The following is a 24,858-nucleotide window of genomic DNA, read 5'->3' on the forward strand; positions in this document are numbered from 1 at the left end:
GTCTAGCAGTCTTGGGCAGGGACTGCCTGTGGTTTCCGCAGAGCAAGGCAGAGAGGCTCTGGGTCTTCTGGGCTGGCTTCGGAGTCCAGGATGGCTGAGCTCCTGGCTCCTTCCCCCTCCCTCATCCTGTTAGGGGAGTCACTGGCCTCTGGCGTGGGAGGCAGGGGAAGGCAGGACCGCAGGAGATCCTGGAATTAAATTCAAGACTTGACCTTGACTGGATTCCTTCCTAAGGTGGATTCCTTCCTAAGACCACCTCTAGCCTAACCTCTTTGTGAAAGCCCTCCCTGCCTCACCTCCCCACCGCTGACCTCCCCTTGGGCCCATGCAGGCTCATCTGCACAGGCGGCGGTATTCTGCTCTTGTTCCTTTGTTGCTGCGAAACGGGCTCCCGGCACAGTCAGCCTCTGTGTGGGTGGACTGGTGGTTGTCTTCGCAGGCAGGCATTTGCTTAGAACAGGCTGCGTGCGAGCCCCACGTCAAGAAATTCCGGCCTCCTCAATCAGCGTTAGTGGAAGGAAGCTCTGCTGAGGGGACTGGTTGTGAAGGATGAGTTCAGGGTGGGATGACGGACCGCTTCTGGGACCAGTGGTATCTCTGGTATCTCCGCTTGCTCCGGCTGCTGGATCGAGGTATTCCTGAGTGTGTGTGTGTGTGTGTGCGCGCGCTTAAGAGAGACAGAGGAAGGAAGATATACACACATAGACACAGACAGAGATAGAAACAGAAAGACACAGCAGCAAGGTGAGACAGAGGAAGGAAGATATGCACACATAGACACGGACAGAGATAGAAACAGAAAGACACAGCAGCAAGGTGCGCAGAGAGCAAGAAGGGAGAGAAGAGGGAATGACAGAGGCCAGTCGCCAGCCCATGAAAGTAAGAAAAGGCTGTTTTTCTGGGGACGTTTGTGACCCAGCTGGGAGTCAGGAGCACGGGGCCATGTGGGGCGCATCTGTGTATCAGGATCTCATTTCTTGCTCAGTACTGTAGGGAAAGACAAGGTAAGCCCTGTCTCGCACAGCTGCCGACAGAACCCTGAGCAGCAGTGCAGCAAGGAGAAGGGTCCCTGCCGCAAGCTGCTGGGGGCAAACCGACGCAGGCTCACATCTCAGTTCTGCGGCTCCCCACCTCTGTGACCCCCGCCTGACTGAGGTGGCCTTTCTGAGCTGGTTTCCCCATCTGTAAATGGGCATGGTAAGACCTCTCTGCTGGGGTTGTTGTGGACTTATTATTTAGCTCTTCCCTGTAAAACACACGGCATAATGACTGGTGCACAGTAGGTGCTCTGGAAGTGTTCTTTCCTCCTCCCACGCCTCTCAGCATCTGGAGCTACAGCACCTGTCCTGAGGACAGCTCCCTTTGTGGGCTGTCTGTGGGGAGAGCCGGCGCAGCATTTGCAGTTAGTGGAAAGGGAAGGGAAAGTTCCGTTTTATTCCCCAGATTAACTTGACCTTAAGACAGTCCACCATAAAATATTAATGCCATTTAAATTTCCTGGTCATGTGACACAAATCCAGACATTGCATTGTAAGGAAAAGCCATTGGTTTAACAAAATGTTTAGTGTTATTTTTAAAAAGCTTTGGCTCCTTTAAGAGGTTTTGATGAGAATGAGATCAAACTGCTGACGGAAAAGATGGTGCTGGGGAAGCCCTGCTGCCTACCCCAGTGTGCGTTCATCTCCATCGGGAACGGGCTCAGGTGTGCCAGGAGGTCAGTACCAGCTGGAAGCAGAGAGCTGCACAGAGCAGGGCTCTTATCGAGGAGAAATCAAAGATGGAGGAAACCGAACCAGCACATGTGAAAAGCAGTCTCTCCCTAGCATTGAGAAACGGGCCAGCGGGAGCCCCGACTTGAGATGAGATGAGAATGTTAGGAAGAGAGCCAGAACTTCAAACTGGTGGAAATCATAGCCCCGGGGAAGGGGAAAGGAGACCACAGGTGTGAATCCCCCTTATCTGTGTGACCTCAGGCCAGTTCTTAACCTCTCTGTGCCTCCTTTCTTCCCTTATAGAAGGGGGTGGTGGTGATAACGGAGCACCAACTCAGAAAGTTGCTATAGGGGTTCAGTGAGATAGTTATCCTAGAGTCTGGCATGAAGAAAGTGCCTCTTATATGTTAGTTTTCATTACCAAGACAATTAATTTTTATTCTCCCACAAACATTTTAGGACAGATAGGAACAGGTGGTATGTAATCACCAGGAGCTGAGAAAAGTCCAATTAAGAATTGTTAGAGGCTTAGAGATAATTTATACTTACATGAATTAAAACAAGATTCCAACTGACATATGATGCTAACTATAAGAAGAAACTAGGTGTTAATGCATAAGCTATACTACCAATAATTAAGTTTTATTTTTTAGAAAATGCCTGAGTCCATGACTTACAAACCAAGGTTTAAGTTTCGGCTCCATTACTTTCTAAGTACGCTTGAATAAATGATTTACCCTCAAACTGACCCTCAGTTTGTTAAACTGAAAAATGGGAATATTAACGACAATATCTATATTGTAGAATTCTGGGGAAATTGTGTTAGTGTTTGTAAAAGTGTCAGCATTCTTAGACATGTCAGGTTAATGAATTTATGGGTTGAAGGATTAAGCTGTCTCCTTGATTAAGCAGAAGTTGGTTGCCAGAATTGTGTTCTTCCATGCATGTTTTGTCATCATGTGTGGCTGTAACTGGAAAGCTGATGGTCTTCCATAAACAGTGTCTCTAAGGTTTTCTTTAATGTGAGGCTTTAGACTAGCAGTTTCTGACTGTGTAGGGCAACTTATTTCCGGGGGCTTGGGTGTTGATTATATTGCCCAGTCTGATTAATGGGTATCACAGTATTACACTTGTACATGTGTGCACACCCACATCCATGTTCAAGCAGCATTTTTGGATATAGCGCCTTCCCTCTAGTAACTAATGTTAGCTAACATTGTATAGACAATGGCATGCTTTAACATGGTATGCTAGACTGAGCTAGCTCATGGGAGATGGTCATAAATATTTGTTGAATGAATGGATAAGTGATGAACCGGTCCTTCTGGGCAGTGAACAAAATCCTCTTAGATCTCTCTTTAGAGTAACAGAATTTAGCTCCCTTCATCTGTTTTAGGGTTTTATGTTATTTCACCCAGACATTGTCATGCCTCATGTCATCTTGAAAGTAACAGCCTCAAGAAAGTGAGGAGGGAATAAGAAATGAGTAGAAGTGGGAAATGATGAGTTTAGCCCAGGAAGCTGAAATAATCGACAAGCTGTGCGCCAGCCTGAGTCATTCCCTTGGCTACGACTAGGGGATAAATGGATCTGTGGTTTGACACACCTAGGAAAAGGGAGGATGCATTAGAACACATCATAGAGCAGAAATAAACTTTATGAAGGGATGACAGTGTATGCTTGGTGATTGCAGACCAATCTTTTGTCTCCCCCCAAAGCAAAGGGATTGTTTTCTAGGACTGTAGTTAACGATATGTAAGGATTTATATGGTAATGAACTGCCAGCTTGCTCAGAAACATGACTTACTTCATTAATAGCAGATGCTGTTTTTACAGTGTTTGTTGCTGGGCATTTGCCACTCTGCTGGGTGTTTGTTACAGTGACTACGAAGATGGTTCCTATGGTGGGATTGTCCATCAGAAGAAAGATACGACATATGAGTGGTGTATGAGAGAAGAGAAGTAACATTGCTTTTTGTTGTTGAGTTTTGGTGTATCCATGGGAACCTGACAAGTGAGGTGGAGGTTTACATTTCTTTGTTCACCTGTTTTTATGGTAGTGAAAGGGGCAGAGTGAAAATACTGTTGTTCTTTATTCATAAAGTGTCCGGCAGTGTTTCCCAGGTGTGGGAACCTCCGCCCCTTGTAGTGCATGAGGTATGTTCAGGCAGTTTGCAGGGGTTGCTGGGGGTTCTCCTGCTGGTCACTGCCTGGCACTGTCTGAAGGACAATCTGACCAGCCTGCTGAGCTGCCCACCCCCTGCCCCCATCCCATCCCATCCCATCCCATCCCATCCCATCCCATCCAGTGCAGGCCCACCCTTCCCTCAGATCTCCCCTCATTCCCACCTCCTTGCCTCTCTTTTCCTTCCCACCAGCCCTACCTGGGCCTCACTCTGCCCTGCCCTCATCTCTGGTCCCCAGATGGCCGCCCCCTCCAGTCTCACTGCTCCTTCAGTCCTTTCTCTCCTTCTGCCCCTAGGGCTTCTTTAAAGGCACAGCTCCATGCTGCCTGTAACCCCCTTCCCTGGCGTTCCTCTCTTATTCTCTAAACCATTGCCAAGCCTCCATCACTTCTCACCCCTATGTGTGGGCCAACTTTGCCATCCTGGGTTCCCTGCCCTGAGCCAGCCTGCCCCTTCCTGACTTCCCTGACTTCTGACTCTGAGTGAGTGCTTTTTCTTCCTAGGAGCCAATCTTCTCTTCTTTTGCTCCTGCCTATCATCCCCACTCTAATAGTTTATTTAAAAAATAAATTTAAGTAAAAAATGGAGTTGAATTAAAATATTATAAAGGAAATAACTGCAGGAGGTCTGTGAATAAGGTGAAATGGGGACAGAAGTACAAAAATGACTGTGGAAAACTTAAGTGATATGTTGAATTTACAATATAGACTTAAGGCTGCTAATTTCTTCTTGGTCCTTCGTCTACATTCCTGTAGCTACCACAAAGTGCTTTGGATTCTGGGTCAGAAACCAACTGGTTCTCATCTCTGGATGTACAGTATTAGATACATCTGGGAGCTCTTAGCACAATGTCCATTTCCTTCCTCCTCACATCTCCCAGCCAATTACATTAGAGTTGCTGGAAAGGAGGCTGGAGACTGGCATGTTTAAAGAGCTCTGAGGGTGATCCTAATGACAGCGCGGGCTGAGAAGTGCTCCGTGCCATCCTTCTCCCTGGATGTCAGAGAGTAGAGGCAAAAATGACTCTTCAGCAAAGTAAAAAAATAAATGAGAGATCAGTCACTGTATGAGAATAATAAACACAGGCATGAACATAGGACTGCACTAAGAAACAAAATGTAAAATAACACAATCTTTTGTCTATGATTTATGTAACTTTCTTCAGAAACTTCAACCATTTTCTATCACTACCTAACTTTATATTTCCAGAGAAAAATTTATGTGTCCCAGGATGTTGCCTGGCCCCAGCTTGCCTTGGGTTTGTCGCTCTCTTTTCAGGCTGCCTAGGGCTCTGGAGATTGAGACGATGTCAGACAACAACAAAACAGCTTTCCTTACCTGCTAGTGTAACTCCAATAGGTGGGCACTGTCCGTGTTCAGCTCCAACTAGAGAAAGAAAAATCCCTTTTCCCTTCTGAACAACAACAAAACAGCTTTCCTTACCTGCTTAGTGTAACTTCAGTAGGTGGGCACTGTCCATGTTCAGGCTCCAACTAGAGAAAGAAAAATCCCTTTTCCCTTCTGGATAGATGGGCGGTGAGGACAGTAACTCACCTCGAGCCTTCATGGTGTTGGGTTCTTCTTCAGCCAGGAATCCACTTGTGTTTCTCACTGAAGTTCGCCTCTCCCTGTGTGGCCATTCTCTGTGCCTCAACCTTCAAATCTTCCAAAGGTTTTAATCCAAGGATTGGCTGCCCAGGGGCAGTGCAGGGTCAGGAGGCAACTGGCCCTCACGGCCGTAGCTCTCAGAGCACCATGATCTTTGGTCTCTTCCTTCCCATGCCTACGGCCTTTTTCCTGGTCCCTGGTTTCCTGTCACTGACAGATGCCCTGCCTTTGGCTTGCTTGCTGCTCAGCTCTGGTCCTGACTGGGTCAGACTTGGTATCTCTGCTTAGTCCATTTCCTAGCCTGCCATGGACTACCAGGCTGGATACCCATCTTAGTTTAGCTTGTCCTGCTCTTGTTAGCTGTTGCATATATGCGCCTGCATGATGCATGGCTTCTTTGAGCCAGCTGTCCTGACTTGTTCCTCCCCTCCTGTGGTCAGTAGGAAAAAGGAAAGAAGAGCGTGCAGCATGTGTATGAAAAGTGCATCGGATGGCTCTCCTGTCCTGGGAATCTCCTAACTAGAAGAAGTTAGGTTGTAATCACCTTCCCATTTGAGCTGAATATTCATATAATAAATAAAGAAGTTACTTTAATTTAGCTTTTTAAGTCACAAATAGGTATCTCTTATAGTTACTTAATTGACTTTTGGCACAAGTACTTTCCTAAAGGAACCAGGCCTCTTGTCCAATAAACAGGTTGAACACAGCTTGAAACACTATCCCAGAATAATCCCCTGTTGTTCCACATTAGTGCCTCCCCAGCAACCTTCATATTTTCTGTGCTTCCACTTGAAATGCTCGAAGTTTCCCCTTTTACGGTTAATCCACATCCTTCCCCTTCCAAACTTCAAAACCCCCATGTCCTCTGGAAAAAGTTCACTAGATAATTATACCTGGTTCTCTTCAGAGACCTGTGGGCACTTTGGGGCAAGGCCGGTGTTCCATGATTCTCAGTGTGCTACTGTGGGTAGTAATAGGACACATCCTGTGGGGGTTGTTGTGGGCATTGAAAGAGTTAATATGTGTGGTCAGTGGCTGGAACCGAAACGTGCTCAGTAAGTGTGTGCTGTCCTTCCAGGCAGCTGCTGCTTTTAGGAGCTTATTTGCTTTTAGGGGGTCCTTTCCCTCCATTGAAAGTAGAGCTTCCATGAGGGCATGTTCTTGTACCACTATCCCTTTGTAGTCTCTCCTAGACATGGAGTTTGTATTCTAATAGGAAAACCAATACATAACTTTGGTTAATAGAGTGTCTGAACTCTCCAGGGAATGAAGAAAAGGTACTGATTATCCTTGACTTGTTAAGGAGGGGAAAAAAGATAACTGTAATGATTTGATAATTCCAATGTCTTATCCCTTTTGGTCCACATTGTATCTCTTTGAGATTGGTTACTTTAGCTCCCATTTCACAGATAGAAAACAGGTTTGTAGAGGTTAAATACTGTACCAGAGTCACAGACCTGCTAGGAGAAGAGTCAGTCCAGGACCCCTGACTCCATCTGGGACGAGTTCTCTCTGATACCTGCTGTCATCCAGGAGAGGTGACAGTGGGGGGAATCCCCATCCTTCACCCTTCTCTCTCTCTAGCATGCATGTTAAACTGGGGTGTCTGCCCATTTCCCTGTCAGCAGAGAGTAGAGCATATCAGTGGGATGTCTTGTCTGTGGTGTGAGATCACTAGACAAGATATATTTAGGCCAAGTCCTGGGGGAAGGACACCGATAGCTGCTCTGTGAGGTCCTGGTGTGGTGTTTCTATCCAGGGGGCTGGAGGTTACTGTGATGTGAGAACAGTAAAGCAGTACTTCTCTGGGTGTGGCTTGGCCTCCCAGGGCCTGGCCTTCTGTTGTAGCATATTCAGCAATTGCTTAGAGCCACGGGGCAGTGAGGCAGCAGGGTAGTTGGGCAGCTGTGTCCCTGGGTGGTCAGGAAGCCAACCAGATTCCAGTGTAAATGATGGGTTTGCTCTTCACCTTATGGATAGAGGTGGCTTATTATCAAAGAAATTGTCAAGGCAATAAATAGTGTCATTATTGGTGGCAGTAGTAATAGTATCCACTAAGTGCCCAGACATAACAGGGGGTGTTTAAGGAGTAGGATTCCTGCCTTCAGTGAGCTCACAATTCAAACTCCTAAAAGATCAACAGCTAGCAGTAACTTCTCTGAGTCTCTGTTGGCCCCTCTATCAAATGATGGATTACTTATAAGGATTCCTTCTAGTTCCATGGTTCTATGTAGACAATACCTGCAAAATAATATACCTACAACACCTACGGTATATCTGTGTGACCCCACAAGATATTATTTCATGTTCAATTGCTAAATGAATGCTAAGAATTCACAAGAGGGATAGATATTTGGGTCTGAATGAAGGTGGGAATGCCCACTCATTCAACAAATATCTTCTAAGGATCTACTATATGCTATGCCTTATTCAAGGCTCTGGGAATACAGTTCTGAAGAAGACAGTCTTCATGAAGCTTTAAAGTCTAGTGGGGGAAACAGACAAGGACAAATAACACAGTAAATAATGCAATGGCAGGTAGAATAAAGAGGGAAGAACTGAATTAAGCTTTAGTAGTCCTTAATGATGAGGAGGGAAGTTGGGGAGTATAGACTGTCTAGAGTGCCTGTGTGGTCAGAGTTAAGTTTGGGAGGACAAGTTGAGGCCACCTTCTGAAGAGTCTTGCTTGCATGTCAGGTTAAAGGCAAATGATGGCAGAATAGTAGCATTCTCTTATAAAAATGTGTTGAGCAGTTTCCACATATCAGGCTGTAGAGAAGGTGCTGGGACTACAAAGAAGCATAATGTGTTGTAATGGCAGAACCAAATGCCCAATTCCTTCATGCAATTGAAGTGTGTCTGTTTCTACAGAGCAGTTAGGGCAGGAGATAATAGCTCAGGAAGACACTACAGGGGAAAATGTGACCAGTGTAGACTGATCTTAGAAAGTGTGGACACTAGGGGACAGAATCAAAGGAATGGGAAGTGTATTCCTAAGGGTAGGAGGAGAGTGGGCTACTATAAATTCATGAAAGTAGAGAAGGGACAGTTAGGGATCCCCATCTGTAGGGACATGGGGCAAGGTTGATGGGTTTGGTGACAGAAGGCATTGATGACTACTCACAGCATTGTTTCAGCATCCTCGTAGAGGAAAAACCAGATTGCGGTGGTAGGAGGTGGTGAGGGTGAGGCAGCATCAAGCACATATTGTTTGTTTGAGAAATATGTCAGAAAATGCATGGTAAAATAGAATGGTGGTTGGTGTGACATTAGGGGCAAGATGGTTTTATTAAAGAAGGGAGGCCTGGCCTGGCTGGTGTGGCTCATGGGTTGAGCGTGAGCCCTTGAACCAGAAGGTCATGGTTTGATTACCAGTTGCAGGCTTGATCCCCAGTACGGAACATGCAGGAGGCAGCCGATCAATGTTTCTCTCTCATTGATGTTTTTATCTTTCCCTCTCCCTTTCTTTCTCTCAAATCAATTTTAAAAAATAAATTTTTTTAAAGAAACAAGGGAAACTGAATGTGTTTGAGGCTGGGGGAGGAGGCTAATGACAGCGAGAACTTTGAAAGTGATGAATAGAAATGGATTTATTAATTCATTCAATAAATACACATTGGGCACCAATAGTGTCTTCCAGTGCTATTTGGTGGTGTTACAGCATGAATAAGGCATGAAATCTTCATGAAGTTTCCATTCTAGTGAGCGAGGCCGACAGTGCACATGTCATATAATAAGAGCTTGTGATAAGTGCTGTAAAGTGTCACAATGACCTGGAGGATGTAGATGGGTTGAATAAAGAGTGCAGATAGAAGTGGTAGACTGGAGGAGGGAGAGTGCTTCCTCTGTTGGAAGGAAGGAAGAAAGGGGTGCTTAGAGAGCTATTTTTAAGTAGAAAAAAGGCAAAAAAAATTGAGGAAATGTAATTCAGATAGCTTTCATATTCTTAAGCAAAGGAGTAGGCAGTGTCCTGGGCTAAGACCTGAGAGGTGGGATAGATCATGACTTTGGATAGGTCCTTACTTGCTTCATTCAAGCCTCCAACAGCTTTGTGATGTAGGAGGTATTATTCTCATTAAATAGGTGAGATAATTGAGGGGACTCAGGGAGGACCCCCATTGACCCATAACTAGGGGCAAGGGGGAGGTCTGTCACCTGGATATTCTGCCATTCAGCTGCTCAGAGGGGACTGTTAATGAGTGAGGAACCAGGAGCCTGTTAGTGTAATCAAGAGATCAGTTCCTCCTCCTTACTCATACAAAACCCTATGCTGGGCCCTGAGGGAAACCCTTGGAGAAGAGATGACATCTGAGCCTGGACTGCGTTAAAAACTGATAAATCAAGCCATCCGCGCGTATTTTCTATCAAGCATACTGTCCTTGTGAGTATTTGGATTTTAAAGGATTTAAATAGAGCAGGGAAAGGGCATTCAGGGTGAGAGAAGATGCAGTGCAAACACGGTAGTGATTCAGAGTGTAGGTGTAATCAGAGAAGGCTGGGCTTTATCAGATAAAAATGAATGTACTGGTTGGAGAGATGGCGTTGGGTCAAACAAGATCAGTGGTAAGAAGAGGTTTTTATGTAACATTTTATTTGCCTCCATAACTTTACCCCCAGCAAAAGAAGAAAAACACACAGCTGGAAGAGATCTCTCATTTAATAGGTGAGGAAACTGAGCTCAAAGAGATGATTTCACTTTCTAAAGTTATGCAGCTAGTTGTTGGCCGAGCCTACATATGAAGCCAGGGCACAAAAACTCCTAGTTGAGGCTTCTATCCATTACATTCCCCTGTGGTTTCACCTCAGGCCTGCCCCCTTTACGTGCTCAGCAGCCCTGATGCATCATTGCATGTGGAAGAATAGGCAGACTGGAGAATTTATGGGTTTGAAGGGTGTCTAGTTTAGATTTGGCGTTTGAAGGCTCCAGGCAAAATTTCTAAGAAGCCCAAAAGCAGGATTGTATTTCTTTCTCCGTCCTCCCTTGTTATTATCATGAAAAAAGAAACGGAGGAGAGTTGGAAGTGGCACCTCCTGGCTCTCCCAGTCTATTGCAGATCGCCCTCTAAAGAACCCAGCCCAGGGCAAAGGCAGAGGAGTGACTGCCTTCTAAACCCAGCCAAGGAGGAAGAATTGGCATGGGGCTTTTAATCTATGTTCAGACCAAATGAAATCTGTTAGATGGGATAATGAGCTCCATATTTTATAGACTATTTTAAGCCTGTCTCAAAATAAAGTACAGGGCTAGGGGTGGAGGAAGGACGTAAGTCTTGGAGACAAAATGCCATGGCTTACTCATCAGTGTTTTCATTTTAATGATCCCAACCCCAGTACAAGTCCCTCAGCGACACTGTAATGAAAACCACATTTTTTTTTTCCTTGCTGGAAGTTTCAGGATGAACACAATCAAGTGGTTCAAGGCATAATTAAGGTTACAAACTCCCATCCCCAGTAAAGCCTAGACCTTTCACCCCAGGGGGGCTCATCTAGAAACAATGTGGTTGCAAAGCAGTTGAAATTATGGAGACATTTCTTCCACGGATCTCTGGCCCAGGCAGCTTCTTTTCTGGGCCTTCCCTCCCCTTCTTCTTAACCACTGCCCCATTCCTGGGAAGAAATCAAACATAAATAAAGAACCCTGGTATTGACTCCTTCCGTGCCACAGGGAGCGAATTTCAGTCAGATTGCTGTGCCTGCAGAGGGCTGGACAGAGCTGGCAGAGGCTGGACATGTGTAGCATGAAGGGCAGGGAAGGGAGTCTGACAGTAGATGTGGGATACTGGAAGGGGGAGGTGCATGTGTCATCAAGTTGGTATGGGGGGAGGCAGGGAATATTCCGCACATTAAAGGCTGGAAAATCTACCTCATAGGAATGTCTTGAGGACCTAAGAGAACAAGGTGGCCCCTTTTCTTGTGTTTGGACATTATGGGCTTGAGATCTCTCTCAGTTTGTGTCTCCTTTGCCTTGACAAGCTTTCTGAATATGCAATGATCAAAGTTAAGAAACTTGGCACGGCCAACTGGATTATGTGAGCTTATTTTTTCCCCCTGTTCACCACATCTTGAACACCTGGAAGATATAAGATAGTGGGAACCCTTAGTGCATGTATAGAAACTTACTCTCTGGCCAGTTTCAGTCCAATCTTATCCATGTAGGGAAGGTTCTAGTCAGCACAAGGAACAACAGAAGGACTAGGATATTTGCCCTTGACTGGCTTGGTACCATACTCTGCCCCTGATGGTAGTGATTCTGGGATAGAACAGGATGAGACACAGTGAGGCTCTCCGCTTGGCTTCTTAGAGATCATATCACTGCTTCATTTCTCTTCTCACTACCCCCATCACCAAAGAGAGTCATGGTCATAATGTCACCTTCAGGAAGATGTATTGATGAATACATTTTCGATTCATCTATCAAGTATTAAATACCTCTCTGAGTCTCAGCTTCCTCATTTGAAGAATTAGGGTAATATCTATCTGTAGTAGTTATAGGAGCCATTAAATATTTCCAGTTTTCCACCTTCCAGTTACATGGTAAGATTGTACTTCTCTACACATTTGACCATGTGACTTGCTTTGCCTAATGGAATGTGAACAGAGATAGGTGTTTCATTTTTAAATGGAAGCTTTAAAAGATGATATACTATGTACTTCATTGTCCCACTGTTTCATGGATTGTGGAAGTTGTGTTGGCATAAAGCCTCCATCAGCCTGAGACCCTGAGTGACTATGAGTTAACCCTCTGCTGAGCCATGTTGAATATGTGGGATGAAGAAGAAATAATCATCTTTTCTGTTAAGCTACTGACATTTTGAGGTTTGTTTGTTTGTAGTCATAGTCTGTCAAGCCTATATTGATTGATATATTACTTTATAAAGTTTTGTGAAGCATTATACAAAATTGAAGTCTTTATGCAGTGCCTGCCAAATAGTAGACATTCAATAAATGGTAGATACTTTATTTTTGCTAGGAATATCATTTGGGATGCTTTTGGTTGCAGGTAACTGAACCCAAACTCAAAGTGGCTTAAACAATAAATACGTCTCCTCTCTTCCTGCTTCTTCTGCTTCTCTTAACAAAAAGTTCAGAAGTTGGGTCATTAAGTTGGAGGCTCAATATTATCACCAAGTTCTCTCTTATTTAGTCTGGTTGGGTACATTAGATTTCTTACATCTATAGATTGTTGCATTTCATTGGTTTTGGAAAATTCTCAGCCATTATCTCTGTTCTTTTTCTTCTTTTCTTTGAAATACCAATTGATTGAAATGAAAGTTTCTTGAATTTGAATCAATTTTCAAATTGATTGAAATTAAAATTTATCACTGTATGTCTATTTTTCTTATCATTACTTGTACATTTTCATAATTTTATCTCTCCATGATGCATCCTAGGTTGTTTCTTCTGATTTATCTTCCAGTTTATTATTTCTCTATTCAGCACTATTTAATCTGCAATTAAATGGTTCATTGACTTCTTAATTTCAAGTATTTTTCAGTACTGGAATCTCTGTTTAATTCTTTTTCAAATCACTTTTAAAAGAAGTTTAATTAAAAAAAATGTAAGCTTGTCTTTTATTTCTTTATTGTGTTATAGTCTCTGATAATTCCATTATCTGAAGTCTTTGTGGGTGTGTTTCTGTAGTCTGCTCTTTCTGATGGTGCTTGCTCATGGTGTTTTCCCCCTTGTGCTATCTTTGATTGCATCCTGGTCATTATTTTTGAAAAAGACTTTATGAGAATAATGACTTTTTTTTTTGTCAGAGCCCTAGGGATACTACCATCTGATTCCACTTTAACCAAAGTTGAATGCTTGAGGTTCTTTGGACCCAGATTACAGGTAGCTGTGTTTCAAGTTTCCATGAGAGCTGGTTTGTTTCTAGGTTACCTTTACCTTGAGGCTGAAGCACTCCCTGTATGAGGAAGCCCAGCTTAGAATGGGGTAGTATGTATCAGACTCTTTCCCTGGGGCCTGCCCTGAACTTTGATTCCTGCCTCCCTTACACAGTTCAATTTTGTCACTGTTTCTTGCAGACTGGCAAATGCTCTCCAGCCAGAGCTGCTTTATGTTTTGGGCCAACCTCTTTGGATTCTCACCTTCTCCTAGGATTTGGCCTAATAACTCTTTGTTATCTTTTTAGTTATTACGCTTTTAACAAGATTTAAAAAATTGACTTTAGTGAGAGTGTTGGTCCTAATTGCCAGACTGCCGTTAAAAGAAATAGAGATCATAGGACCCCAATTCTCTGCATATTTCATTCCTTATAGTTGAAAGATGGCTACCACAATTCCAGTGCATCACCTGGAGAACCGACAATGGAAAGAGTCTGTTTTTCATGCATGTATTCATGCAAGTCTTTTTAAGAGCAAGAAAACCTTTCCTGGTGTCTCTTGGGAGACTTTCCCTCATATCTCAAAGGACACATTTTCACCATCAATTTTTAAACAAGTCACCAGAAATGGGATTCAACTTTTCTGATTGGTGTAACACAATTAGCATTTACCCTGTGGGGCTGGAAGGTTCTTCACCTCCACTGTAGCACACAAATGCTTGATTTCTGGACAAAAATCTCAGTTCTATAAGCAAGGGGAAAATGGCTCCCGGGCAGGCAACCAACTGTATCTATCATACTCTGTGCTCAGCTAGAGCGAGGGATTAAGAAGGCATGTTTCTTGCCCTACTTGGGACAAATGTACTCTGAATGATGTACAAAAATGTAGAGCCAAACCGTAATAGAAAGGATGCAGAAGTATCAGGGCCATGCTCCTTAAAAACACACTTTATAACTTAAAACTGTAAAAACTTGAGATGGCCTGTGATCAAAATGTAATGAATTTATTAAAACTATTCAAAAATATAATTGTATAGTAGAAAAATGGCCTTAATGGAAATTTATTCACAAATATAATTATACTACAAATTACTTCTATAAATGAATATTGCAAACAACAACAAACAACCCTCAAAAACTAATGCATCTGATGGAGTCATATGGCTTCACTGGGTTAGCTGGGCCCTTCCAGGTGTCCCTGGCAGAGGTGGGCTGGAGCTCGCAGAAGAAGGATTTTATTAAGGTTTAAGAATCCTCACAGACCTCACAGACCATCACTTCCCTTGCTTGAATATACCTACCTTTATTATTTGGGAGCAGGGTTGGAGGGCACAGAGGTGAGGTATGAGGGTATCCAAGACCGCCTTTCTTGAAGGCTAGCTTGCTCCTTGCCTTAGAGAAACGGGATGGATTCCACATCTTGTCTTTGGGGCAAGAGGCCTCAGGGGGACGGACATTTATCCCTCAGGGGGAGGTCCTTCTATAGTTTCTGTCTGAGGAAAGGAGAGCCAGTTCCTGAATCAGTGTCTTCCAGACTGCCGTTACAAGAAATAGAGATCACAGGACCCCAATTCCGTTGGGGCTGGAAGGTTCTCCACCTCCACTGAAGCACACAAATGCTTGATTTCTGGACAAAATCTAGGTTACATAAGCAAGGAAGAAGGGGAAAAATGGCTCTCCTGGATCTCCTCTCTTCAGATTGGATCTCCTCTCCTCAGACAGAAACTATTGACCAACACTCTCACTAAAGTCAATTTTAAAAATCTTGTTAAAAGCATAATAACTAAAAAGATAACAAAGAGTTATTAGGCCAAATCCCAGGAGAAGGTGAGAATCCAGGGAGGGTTCAGGATACACTTCCCTCCCTTTCTTTTCCATGTACCCTGTCTATGGCTTGACTTTATCTTAGAAGTTTCCCTTGTCAGTCCATCACTTGCCACAGGTTGCTAGGAAGTCCCTTGAAGGAGATACCTGAAGGCATGCCAAGCAGGTTGAAAGTGTGCATGGGGTGATATTTTGGGCCATGGGCAGATGAATACAGCTGGGTTTGTTTTGTTTTTTTGGGGAGGGCGGGGAGAAGGTGGTTTCAAGTGGGGTGAAAGTGAGTTGCAAGTATCCCTACATTTAGGTTCTATCCCCTTTTATGACCACCAATATATTTTTCCTTAAACTCCACCAATTAGAGCTATTGATTTGCATGACCAGGCTACTTTAAAATCTAAAGAAAAACCTAAAACTGAATAAAGTTTGGAAGTATCAAGTCCAGTGGCCAGGCTTATTTTGCTGATTGGATTGCTTTATAGGCCGTAGGCTAAAAAATGTTTTAGTGTGACAAGACTTTGAAATCAAAATGGCCTAATTTAGCTTGCAACTCCACCATTCACTACTGACATGTCAAATGTTGACATGTCACAGCCTCTCTAGACCTGTTTCCTCATTTAAGATGCTGACAATATCACTATTTACCTAATAAGGTTATTGTGTAGATTAAGTAACGGAACATGTTAAAAGCTTAATAAATGTCATCTATTAATTCTTAATCCATATTGCCTGAAAATCTAACTTTTGAATGAGAAGAGAGTAGTCACGAGGTGATCAGGGGCTTGGGAGCTTAGGTAGGTTTCGAAGGAGGAGAGATAGAATGTGTCGTGTATTGGGGCTCTGAGAGAGGGCAATCCAGAATTGGGTGTGTGGGAGGGAATCAGAGACCCACCTGCACTTGCCTTGAAGTTTGGACCAAGACCCTGGGAGAAAACTTCAGCCCCAGGCTGTCCTGTGCACCTCTTTGTTCACCTCTCTGTTTCCTGTTGGAGTAGAGTCATCCATCAGTTGCTCCTGATTCTGAGGCCCTGCCTCCTCACCTTGAGACTACCTGCCAGGGGCTGAGCTGGACTGCCTCTGAGGGGGCAGTTCCCTGGCTGTCTCCTGCTGGTTCAGTCCACTAGCTCAAGGTGCTCCCTGCCTCCCCAGAGTTCTTCTCCATTAAGTAGATTAAGGGCTTGGATGTCCAGGTCCAGAATAATGGATACACTAATTGGCAAGCATCAGAAGGCTTCAGCATTGATAAATTTCAGGCTCTGGGCAGTATCTGCTGAAATCCATTCTTATCGACCCCTTTGGGAGAGAAGGATCCAAGGGCATTGGTGAATGTCTGGCTGAGGAAAAGGGATGGGCTGAGGCAGTGGGTCCTCCCTGGGCAGAATCATTAAAAGAAGGAAGGGAAAGAAAAAAACAAACAAAAAAAGAAAAATGGAGGTGGGAGGGAGAAGAAGGAGGGAAGCAGAGAAAGGGTTTTTCTTTTTAAATAGGAAAGGTGGTTGTAGTCAGTTCTTCTTTTGTCACCTCAAGTAGAAGGATGAGTGATGAGGCCTGTAGCAGCAGATTGGAAGAGAGGGTATGTCAGAGGCAAAAGGAGTGCAGTAGCTTCAGTGTACACTGTGGCCACTGTGGGCATTTGGATGTGTCCAGGCCATTTTATCAGAGAGGCCAGCAGCTCATTGGTCCCTGTCTGTGTGATGGGTTTGAATGGGAGGAAGAGGAAAATGGGTTTTGGAGAGATCACATGCTCTTTCTCAGATGTGTGTCTGCAGTCAGCCCCATGGGCTTGTGTCTGAGCCCCGGGCAGAGGAGCGTTTTGCAGAAGTTAGAGGAGCTATTCTCACGAGGAGTCTGTGTGACATATGGGGACAGATGATGCAGATCTTCTGCACAGAGAACGGGGAGGAGGGACAAGTCTTCCATCAGGGCTTGATCTGGGCATAGTGAGAACTCCATGGAACTCAGGTTGTTTGGCACTTGGGAGTGTTGGGGATTTGAGAGCCCTGGAGGCAAGTACTCTGGGTCAGAGACTGGTGTCCTCAGAGAGGGCACCTCCAGCTTCATTGGGCAGCCACAGCAGGGGAGGAAGGGCATGGCATGTGTGGTTGATGGATTGTTTGATGAGCTCAGGGGAGCCCAAGGGATATGTGACTAGGGCTCCTGTACATAATGGGATGAGAATTTTTAGAGCCTAAGATACCAAATGAGAAAGAAAATTAGGCCAAAGCTAGTGAAATTAGAATGGCCTTTGTTAATGGGGGCTTCCTGTCTGGTGAGGACTACAAAATTCAGGTTATAGAAGAAACACCTTGGCATTGAGGTACTCCTTAAATTGAGAAATATTTACTGCATACCTACCCTGAAAAGGTACTCTCATGAGAGTGAGCAAGACAAGCAAAGTCTTTGTCTTCATGGAAATGGCAGTGAAGGGAAAGGATTTCTGAGTTGGAAAGTGCCATGGGAGCACAGAAGAGAAAGTGAAGGATTCCAGCTATGGATTTGACCTTGAAAGGCCTTGAGGGATGGGTGGAAGCTGGACTTTTGGAGGTGGAGGAGGGCAACAGAGGAAAGGTGCAGAGTGGGAAAGTTTGAAGAGTTTGGGAAGTAGTCTTCATGTGGAGGTCATGTGTGTATGCTCATTGCATGTGTGTGTGCATGGGATTTGGGATAATGAGAGAGAGAGAGAGAGAGAGAGAGAGAGAGAGAGAGGTGTGGAAAGGCTGGCTGAGTTGGCTTTATGTTCTACACTAGAGACTTAGGATTTTATTTAGTAGTTTATGGATATCAATTGGGAGATTTTGAGCAAGGAAAGAAACTTGATCAATCCTTTCCTGTCTCTAGCTGAGGTCACTTCGTAGCATTGGCGTTAGGCACGGCTTCAGGCCCTGATTGTTTCAATATGTTCTCTTCCTGGCTTTCTCATGGGAGCAGTCTTAGTTTTATTTTTACCCACATCTCTGTTTTGGGTGTGCATCAGATTAGCAGCTCTGTGCCGCCAGTTGGAAGAGAGCTTCTGTTCAAAGTGCTGTGTGGGTGGAGTCCTTCCGCCACTGTCCCAGCCCTGCTGCCCTGCTGGGTGTTGACCTTGGCTGTAGAGGGTGTGGCCCTTGATTTACTGCTGTTTGCTTTCCCTACTTTCTCAGTTCCTTCCTGATGCTTTTGAATGACCCAGGGTTCCTTCAAGCAGGTTGAACAAGTGCAGCTTGTGGTTTGGGTGCTAGGTGAGGGGCAGCAACTAATAAATGAATGATCCGTTACCTTGGGGATGTAGGTCCTAGCTACAGCCAGGTTTACTTCCATTTTGTCATAAATATAAGCAGCTTCATAAATTTAAATTGGTTTCCAGAAACAGACCCTGCTTCCAGGAACATTTCTTGTTGTGGAAGACAGGCTTGTCAACAAAGAGGGGGGTGCATTTTTAAAGGTCAGATGTATCTACCAGAACACAGTCTACAAAGAAAACAAATTTGGTTAAAACTTCTTGCCTGTATTCCAAAGAAGGGTATGGTGCAGATTTATCTTCCAGTGGCAGTGGTGTTTTAAAATGTCCTTATGGTGCTGTTGGCTCATTTGGCCTGGACACTTATATTTATGAGTAGCTTTTTATTAATCATGCAAGGACCAGCAAAAACTGTACAGACAAAAAACAAAAATCTAGTCCTTCTATTGGAAAAAGAAGCCAGAGACTATAGCCTGTTGATAATGGTTGTGTTGTAATTTCATGATTTTGCACATTAAGTACTTCCCGTGTGCCAGGAACTGTCTGGGACCTAGACTCTAGGTGCTTATCTCAAAAGTCACAATAGTATTGTTCCTGTTTGACAGATGAGGACACTGAGGCTCAAAGAAGTTATGTGACTTGCCCAAGTCATTCAGGCTGTATAATGGTGAGTTAGGATTCTAACCTAGGTTTTTCTTGTTCTAAACTTCATGATCTTTCAACTCCTCCATCTGGAAACTGTGGTGAGAATATGTATACCCTAGTCACCTGGAGACAGAGTTAGATGTTGGACCATTCGTTGACAACTTGGGGTATCCCTGGCCACAAGGTTGAATTGGCTATGACTTTAGGCCTCTTCTTTATTTGAAGCAGTTAGCTCTGTCCCATTTGGTGTTGAAGTTAACATCTGCTCATTGCCAGGTGGACCCCTGGAGACCTCACTTGCTCTATCTTCCGGCCTCCGGCCCCCTGCAGAATTGGGGGTGCCAGATGGACAATCAAGTGACAGATGGAAGATTAGATTTCAGACATTGAAGGCTTCATTCTGATCTGCAATAACTCAGAGAAAGAGGAGGGGGCACTGGTCACTATGGACAAATAGATTCTGTGGACCACTGCCCTGAGCTGGGAGTCTATACTGGGAATGTCTTTTATGAAAAAGAAAAACAGTGGTGATTTTTCCTTGAGGATGTGGGGGAAAAGATCAGCAAATGATTTGATATCTAAATAACTAAAACATTTATAAGATTCATCTCTGGGTGCGGCAGAATTTGTATGATTTGAAAGGTGCTAGAAACGTGCTCCCTGCCCAGAACTGATCTGACCCTGGCCTGCCTTGGTGCCCCAGATGGAGTCACTTATTGTTTGGGGGCCAATATCACTCAGCTAATTCTTTCATGAATGTGAAGGTAGAACACTCTGGTGATAATTTAAGATTCCTTGGCTCCAGAAGAAGTAGCGGAACATTAAGGCTGTGTGTGTGTGTGTGTGTGTGTGTGTGTGTGTGTGTGAGTGTATAGTGGGTTGGTAGTGTCTAGAATGAATGGAATGACTCAGACATGGTGAGAGATATTCTGGGATGGCTTCCTGGAGGAGAGAAGTACTGAACATGGTGTGAAGGCAAGGAGGTTTGTTTTTTGAAGAGCTGCAGACTGAGGCATTCACCAAGTTACTGAACATCAGTTTTTAGTTTCTCAGATAATAGAATTAGCTCCAGTAGTACAAGGTACAAAGCCATTATTCACTTATAATTACTTTACGAAAGCTCCTTTTGCTTCAGCCTAGTAAATCTTTCTTACTAGTAGAGTGCTACTGATTTAGAAATTTTTTAAATGACATGTAATTAATGCAAAAGGTAAAATTCCTTTGGGTCTCCAGCCACCTTGGGAATCTAGTATTCTCCCCCACCAGGCCCTTCCTGCCTTCCCTCTCAGCATCCTCCAGGAAGCCTCCCTGAGGGTGGGCAGGCATGGGGGGAGGCGGAGGAGAGTGCCTTCCCCCAGGGGACTGCTGCACTTTCCAGGCCAAAAGAGCATAATGTGGGGATGCAGAGGACGCTTCCCTGTGCTAGGAGCCAGATTTCCGGGAGGCCGAGTGGTGAGCGCTCAGCCAGGGTTGGGACAGAGGGACCACACATGGCAGCCGGCTCTGGGTACCACTTGGTGGGGGCTCTTCTTGGGGCCCAAGGGGTGGGAGTGGCTTAGACTGCTCCCTGGAAAGGAAACCGGGATGCTTTTCTTAGGACCTAGGGACACTTTAGCACCTGAGTGAGGATCACACCATCTCTGCGTGAGAGTTACTCGAGGAGACTATGAAGATGTGTGTAAATGTGAACAGTTTAAAAGTCAGCACACAGACACATACGGAAAACCTCTGTCCTGACAGAGGTCCTGGATGTGACCAAGTTCTGTGCATTTACATGTGGGAGTAACAGAAACATTCACTTAGGTAACATGGGAAAAAGTTAGGCAGTGAGGCCTGAGCAGTCATGAGCTCCAATAAAAGTAAACACATTTCATTTTTCGTATCTTTATAATAACTATGTCTTATTTGAGCATTTATTATATACCAGGTTTGTCCTAACCACTGGAAATATATCTTTTCATTTAATTGTCACAACAACACTGGGAGGTAGCTATAAACCTTTAGAGTTTATGAAGCACCTCCATCATCTCATTTGATTCTTCCAACTATATATATATATTTCCTCATTATACGAATGGGAAACAGTCAGAAGTAGTGGCGTTGGAACTTGAACTCAGCTCTTTATGGCAATTCCAGTCTCCTTTTCACCATATGCCTGTGTCCAGCACCCCCCCTCCCCTTCTATTCTATGGAGAGTTTCTTGGGATTCTGTGTCTGGGAGAGGTCTCTGAGCAGGGTAAGATTGTGTATAGGGTTGAGAGGTGCAAGGTGAGAGGAACTAGGATTTTGAGACTGACTGGCAGGGCCCTGGGGGATGTGTCAGAGACAGTGTAAGCCTGGCACAGGCTCCCCAAGAAGAGGGAGCTGGAAAGGAAAAACTCCTACGTTCGGGGAGAATGAGGCTATTCCCAGTGTCTTCACATCTGGGAGGGGACTGATGATACGAAGGCTCACTGATGAATGGGCAGACATTTTCAGACCCAAGAAGATATTCAGATAAGTGTTTAATTGGAACAGATTATGCTGGGAATCATTAAGGCAAACATATATCTCATGAATAAGGTTTCTCTTATTTCTCTGAACTGCAATGAAATATTTATTGCGGAAAATGAAGTGTGCTCACTGCTTTGCAGGACTGAATGCCATTGCTGGCTTCTAAGAGCAGCTTCTTGGGACCCATGTGGATCACAGGGTGGGGAGGAGGCAGGAACACTTCTGGGCTGACCCAGCGTGACAGGGGGCAGACTGCTCAGATCTGGTAAGACGGAGGCAGAGTTTAGCATTATGTCCGGAATAGAAAAGGAAATTTAATTTTTGGTCATTTAGTGTTGATTTTGAAGGTCCTGGGGTACTTTCTAATTTGGGAAATAGAATGGGCTTCAGGGTAAGTGCCTTTCATTTTCAGATAGTAAATCCTGAGATATCACTTGAGGATGTCTAGACTGTAACTCTCTGATTTGGTTAAGGCCCTTATAGGTGATACACAGACGTCCTGATGCCATTGCCAGTCTCCTGGCTGGTGTCCTCTGCCCCTGCTAATGATGTGCCCATCAGTGGTACAGGTGGGAGGGCTCACAGGTGCCTCTGGGGATTGGGAGAGCTCCGTTGGTTCACCTGATCTCACCTAGGGGAGTAAAGGATATTGGTCCATCTCCCTCACAGAGGTTAGCTCCAGACACTGATTCCTTAGCTGTAGCATCTCCTAAGCGTAATCAGAGCAGAGCAGGCTATTCCAGGAATGGATTTCAAGAGATAATAAGTATAGGTACTTGGGGTAACAAGGACACTCAGGGTCTCTGGGCTCCCTGGACTGGTTTTGGCTGCAGCTATACCCCTGACAGGGTGGGTGGCCCTGACTCGTGGGTTCATGATCTTTCAGCAGGCAGATCCTGTGTGGATCATATGATGAATTATTCCACGGGTGGTTTTGCTGTCCAAAGTTAGGCTCGGTGCTCCAATTTCATTTTGGTTTTCTTCTTGCAATGCACAGGTGGCTCATGCCAATCTTCATGGATGAACGATAACTTTATTCCTGCGGCACAAACATAGTTCTCTGGCCCAGGAGAAAACTTAGCCTGTATGTGGGGGGTTGTAGGTTACTTAAGACTGACTATATTGTTTTCCTTGGCTTTAGGCTTCCCGTTATCTAAATCTAGGGTGTGATTTACACGATTGGCATGGAATAGGAACCCTCACTGCTAGCAGAATTACTGAGTTCAACTAAGTACGTACAGACGATTCCCAACTTAATGATTGTTCATCTTACAAAACTTTATGATGGTGAGAAAGTAATATGAATTTAGTAGAAACTGTACTTCAAATTTTGAATATTGATCTTTTTCTAGGCTAGACATATGTGGTACGATACTCTCTCATGAGGCAGAGTAGTGAGAGCAAGCTGCAGCTTCCAGTGAACCATGTGATCATACTCCGCAGTGCATTGTGCGGCCAGCATTTTTTTTTTTGTTTATCCTCACCTGAAGACATTTTTCCATTGATTTTTAGAGAGAGTGGAAGGGAGGGTGAGAGACAGACAGAGAGAAACATTGATGTGTGAGAGACACACCAATTGGTTCCCTTCCACACGTGCCTGGACCAGGGCCAGGGATTGAGCCTGCAATCTAGGTACACGCCCTTAACCGGAATTGAACCCGTGACCCTTCAGTCTGGAGGCCAAAGCTCTATCTACTGAGTCAGACTGGTCAGGGCTGGTCAGCATTTTTAAAATATTATCTTTTGTATTTTTGTATCCCATCATGTGTACAAAATGCCCGTGTGTGTCTCCTGCTTCTAGTGAGAAGAAGAAGAAGGCATTACTCTTAGATGAAACTCAAGATAATTGCCCAACTGTAAGGTAGGCTAAGTTATGATATTCATTCAGTAAGTTAGGTGTATTTAATGCATTTTTAAAAATTTTAAAAAATATTTGTATTGATTTGAGAGAGGAAGGGAGAGGTAGAGAGAGCTAGAAACATCAATGATGAAAGAGAATCATTGATTGGCTGCCTCCTGCACGCCCCCTACTGGGGATCGAGCCGCAACCTGGGCATGTGCCCTTGACCGGAATTGAACCTAGGACCCTTCAGTCCACAGGCCTACGCTCTATCCACTGAGCCAAACCAGCTAGGGCTTGAATGCATTTTTAACTTACGATATTTTCAGCTTGTGGGTTTATCAAGATGTAACCCCATCATAAGTCAAGAAATATCTGTCTAAGAATGAGCCAGGTATTCAACACTGGTTTGGGTGCTCTACAAGATGCAGAAGTGTTAATAGAAAAATTCTTGTCTTTGAAGAAACTTACAAGCTAGACAGAAAAATTAAATATATGTGCTTATATAAATACTAGAGGCCTGATGCACGAAATTCGTGCAAGAGTAGGCCTTCCTTCCTCCAGCTGCCGGCACTGGCTTCCCTCTGGCACCCAGGACCTGGGCTTCCCTCGCAGCCCCAGCTTTGTCCGGAAGGTCATGCAGAAGGATTTCTGGTTTAATTAGCATATTATGCTTTTATTATTATAGATATACATTTATATATTTCATGTAATTAGCTAACTATTCATTCAGCATATATTTACTGAGTACCTTCTCTTAGCAGACCACAAAAGAAATAAGAAATGCTTTTACCCTCAAGCTGCTTAAAAAGATATGTTCATAATTACGTTGTAAAGTGGAGAGTAATATGAGTTCCAGGAAAAATGCTCTCTATGAAAGACTGTACTTGATGCAGGGATATATATATACACTTCTTCTGTTAGTAGATCAGAGGATGGAGGCACCAGACAGAGATTTTGACTGTTTATATTGTTCTACCCACAGAACCTAGCACAGTGCCGGGTACAGGTAGATACTTAATAAATAAATGTTGAATAAATGAATGAATGAATTTTGTGAGGCTCAAGTGATGAGAGAAAGCCTCATGGAAGAAGTCCAGCTTGAGTGAGATATTTAAAACATGATTGAGTTTGGGTAACATTGAGGAGGGCATTTCAGGGTTTTCAGGGGAAATCACTGCCACCTCCATAGCACTCTGATATTGATTTCCCTTTCATGCTTATAAAATATTGCACAAGTCACTCATGAGCACTCAGCCATTTCTTAACCTCCTTTATCAGACTATTACGGAAGGGTTGACTCTGGTTCCTGTGGTACCTGGTTGTATGATAAAGTGCAAGAAGTAGTGATTTATTTCTACTTGAAGCATTTTTATAGTTTGGGGATGCCTGTGGAGCCCTGTTGAAAGAGGCCGTGGATTGGAATTCTCCATAAGGCCATTAATTATTGAATTTGCTTTGTTGTAAAACAAAGGAGCTGCTCCTAGGTGTCAGCTGTTGAAGATGCAGAG

General features: G+C 44.2%; 1 protein-coding gene across 15 annotated transcripts in view; it reads left to right on the top strand.

Moving 5' to 3' along the window:
* Positions 1 to 377: 377 nt before the first annotated feature.
* KALRN (kalirin, RhoGEF kinase) overlaps positions 378 to 24,858 on the top strand; it is a 586,523-nt gene continuing 562,042 nt past the window's right edge. For 8 of the 15 annotated variants that reach the window (XM_005873109.2, XM_005873114.2, XM_005873110.2 and 5 more), the window contains exon 1: positions 379 to 632. In XM_005873109.2, the coding sequence (XP_005873171.1) occupies positions 566 to 632 (67 nt within the window). In that variant the 5' untranslated portion in view covers positions 379 to 565. Of the gene's footprint in view, positions 633 to 798; positions 880 to 1,660; positions 1,715 to 24,858 lie in introns of those variants that run through there. The other 7 variants (XM_005873113.2, XM_005873115.2, XM_005873120.2 and 4 more) reach the window with 5 other exon arrangements.

The sequence above is a fragment of the Myotis brandtii genome, unplaced genomic scaffold (genome assembly GCF_000412655.1).
Source record: "Myotis brandtii unplaced genomic scaffold, ASM41265v1 scaffold4, whole genome shotgun sequence".
In the NCBI taxonomy this organism is placed as follows: Eukaryota; Metazoa; Chordata; class Mammalia; order Chiroptera; family Vespertilionidae; genus Myotis; species Myotis brandtii.